General features: G+C 40.8%; 1 protein-coding gene across 1 annotated transcript; it reads left to right on the forward strand.

Moving 5' to 3' along the window:
- Positions 1 to 53: 53 nt before the first annotated feature.
- Positions 54 to 1,818, forward strand: LOC131881209 (solute carrier family 49 member 4 homolog). The gene is made up of 2 exons (XM_059228000.1): positions 54 to 714; positions 772 to 1,818. Exons 1-2 carry the CDS (start codon positions 187 to 189, stop codon positions 1,675 to 1,677), a joined length of 1,434 nt encoding a protein of 477 aa, XP_059083983.1. The 5' UTR covers positions 54 to 186; the 3' UTR covers positions 1,678 to 1,818.
- The last annotated feature ends 1,817 nt before the right edge of the window (positions 1,819 to 3,635 follow it).

Consider the following 3,635-nt stretch of genomic DNA (forward strand, 5'->3'; position numbering starts at 1 on the left):
AGTTTTCTCAAGGATATCTTGCTACTCCAACGCCAATCAGCAATACAAAAGTCAAAACACATGATTCTTTGTCTTCTCAATCTGAGAGGGAGGTGTAGATATGACATTAGGTTTTTCCTGAGTCAAATATTGCACAGAAAGCTTCTCGCTAGTCTGCAGTTGTGGGAACTTGCGAGAGCGCCTTGAATGAGATCAATTCAAATGGCGTCCCCTTCAAGTGAAATTGCAAGTCCCGTGGAGCCCACATCTGACACTTCATCCACCTCTGCGCCTTCAGCACCCATCTATCGAGTTTTCAAAACCCGTTGGTACATCCTATCGCTCTTTGCTTTGCTGGCCTGCTTCCAATGCCAGGTTTGGAACACATGGGGTCCCATTGAAGTGGCGGTCAAGTATGGTTACGGATGGCACGATTCTACTGTGGCCATGATGGCCAATTGGGGAACCATCATGTTTGTCGTCATGGCTTTTCCATTGTCGTACTTTTTGGAAGTCCGTGGCCTGAGGGAAACGGTCATTTTGGTGTCAGCATTGTCTGCTATAGGAACAGTGATCCGGACCTTCTCTCTGGGTGCCACATATTTTACTTGGTCGGGTCACATTTGTTCCATTTTGAATGGAATATCCGGTGTCACTGTGATGTCTGCTCCCCCTGTGATATCTGCTCTATGGTTTCCGCCCAATGAGCGGGCTTTTGCTACTGCTGTGGCTCAGGTTAGAGCTGAAATGAGTTGTTTAAGGAAATGAGAGTAATCAATTGTTATGCTCTAGGTTGGCAATCAACTTGGATCGGGAGTTGCCTACTTGCTAGGGCCGTATATGGTCCCAGATACGGGTATCCCAACTAATGAAACATTATTGATGTCTCCTCTGACCATCGATAAGAGAATGATCCAACGAGACATCGAGTGGTACATGATCGTTACGGCAACTATTTTTGTTGCCATTTTGGTCTTGGTGGTTCTATACTTTCCATCGCAACCCTCCATTCCACCATCGCCCAGTGCTGAGGTTCCTAGGACCAACTACAAATCAGGGTTGATCAGCATTGCTCAGAACCCGAACATGTGGCTATGTATGTTGGCTTACGCCATTCCTGGAGGGGTCAATAGTGGATGGGCGGCTGTGATGACCATCAATTTCGCACCCGTTGGTATTGATGAGGCAGAGACAGGGTCAATAGCGTTGATCTCTGTGCTCAGCTGTGCTTTCGTGACATTGGGTTCGGCCTATGGGTTGGATCATGTCAGACGGTTCTTGAAGTCTTGTCTTTTGACACTGCTGACCATGTCTGCCCTGTTCTTTGCTTGGCTAGCTCTGTTGTGCCTTCAATTTATCCCCTTTTCTAAATGGCAAATCTATGTGTCGACCATCGGTGGAATATCTTGCAGTTTCGCCACTAACCCATTGTTTTTTGAGTACGCCGTCGATTTAGCCTACCCTATTTCTGAAGGCTTGGTCGCCACATTTCTGACTGCCTTCAATAATCTAATCGGAATGTTCTTTTTGGGAGTATTTTTCATCCCAAATATAAAGTTCACGTGGATGAATTATGTTCTTGTAGGGTCATCTTTAATCAGTATTCCATTAGTTCTTCTCACCAAGGGAAATTTTAGAAGAATGGCTGTCGATGATGGTACCTCGTCGATAGATCAAGAAGGTTACAGGATCCTTTAAAATCCCCCCGATGATATAATAATGTAAACTAAGTCACTTTCAAAAACCCTAAGTATGATCGATCTGACACAAGTGATTACAATGTTTGTTACTCTGATCTAATTTTGATATTGTGTATTGAAATATATCTAAAAAATGGTTGTTGACCAGTGTTTTGAAAACCATATCAGAGTACTTATTGCTTCGCTTTATTTGGTTCAAAATAAGTTCCAAGGAGACTCGAAGACAGTCTCTTAACTTGGTACATTACCATTTAAAAAGTTGTTGGCAATGATGAGTGAGTGTTGTTTTGGAAAATACTTCACCGGTCCTTTTTTCTTTCCAAATGCTGAAACCCTTACCGTATTGGGAATGCAATTCCAAGAAATTCAAGATGAAATATTTACAATTAGAAAACTTGGAGGACCTCAAAAGGGATATCGTGAATGCCTGGCACCCAATTCTCAATAAACACAAGGAGTATAAGGTCTACACGATACTGTTGTAATTACATGGCAAAAAATACTGGCCACAGAAGCCATTAACATGAACCGACAGTGTCGATTGAATATTGTTATGATATTCCAAACTGTGCGTCACAAACAGATTAAGTTTGATATGCAAATACTCATTCAAATCTTTTGTGAATCGTTAATGAGACAGGTGCATGTTTTTAGATAATGGTAAATAGGAAACACTTTGTATGCCTTTATGAGCTCCCTGGGCTTTTATCACGGATAAAAAAAATTAATAACCCATCGGGAACCTGGTCCTGGATGCTTCTCTCTTGAAGCCTGTTAACTAAAAGGCCACCATCTACCTTGTCAAAGGCTTAAGCAAAGTCGAGAAAGAAAGTCTATATGTTTTTGTTGTTTTCTCTAATTTCCTTTTGAGTTTAGATCGGCCAATATTCTTGCATACACTGTAAAGTGCAAAAGAATTACAAAATACAAATACATCTGTTGGCTCATGAGTTTTTCAGTCCCTCAACGGTTTTACGCAGTTGTCAAATTTACAGTAATTTGATCGAAAAGTGAGGCCAAAGTTCTGTTCATCTAATATGAACATAAGTGGAAGAAAAAAATACCTCGAAACAAAGCAAAAATATTCTAGGATTGAGAGACTTCGCTGAGACTTCGTATCAATGCAAATGACCTCAAATAATGGTTAGAGAGAACAGGCATTCTTGCAACGGATGTATATGGGTATGAAATAAAATCTAACGATGAGTTTGAATTATTGTCATTGAGGTGATCCCGGTTGGGTTTTATCACGTTAGTGCCATAGATGGCGCTGAATGTAATATTCTGACTCCCCTAGTCACGTGACATTTGAACGTCATCAACTGTTAAGCTGCGTTTCGGCCGTCAAATGAAAACGGTCTGGGAAGGCGCCTCGGAGGAAACACAAATAAGAACCGACTCGAGCATGTATCGTTCTTCCTTTTAAAACTTGAAAGTCACAGATAAAGATCATTCATGTTTTTAGGAATTACTTGGAACTGGACGAGACCCTACAGAAAGTAATTAATTAACAACTCAAGATAACTCAAGATGCATACACATATGTGCAAAAAAGCGAATCTCAGGTACTTTTTTAGATTCTGCAATTTACTTTCTACATTTGGTTATTCCCTAACGACCTTTTTTGAATACAGCTGCCTTCAAACATTGTCGCATTTACATGTGATCATTGCTCCACCGGATTCAACTCGAAGCAATAGCGTGATTCATTCGGGTGAAGAGATCATTGCACTTTAAAGCAGGGGCAGGAGTCAAGAAGTTTAATTTTGCAACATAATGTGAATCATTCTTTTCTTTTTCCATTCGGTATTGCATTCCTATTTCATGGCATTTTGGATGACTGAACGGGTTTCCTTTTGGCTTTTAATGAATATGTTTTGATAAGTTTTTGTTAAGAGCTGTAGAGATTCCTATCTACAGTGTCCATACATTCCGATTTCTCGCTGGGTTATTTTC

Source organism: Tigriopus californicus, chromosome 1, assembly GCF_007210705.1.
Source record: "Tigriopus californicus strain San Diego chromosome 1, Tcal_SD_v2.1, whole genome shotgun sequence".
Classification (NCBI taxonomy): Eukaryota; Metazoa; Arthropoda; class Copepoda; order Harpacticoida; family Harpacticidae; genus Tigriopus; species Tigriopus californicus.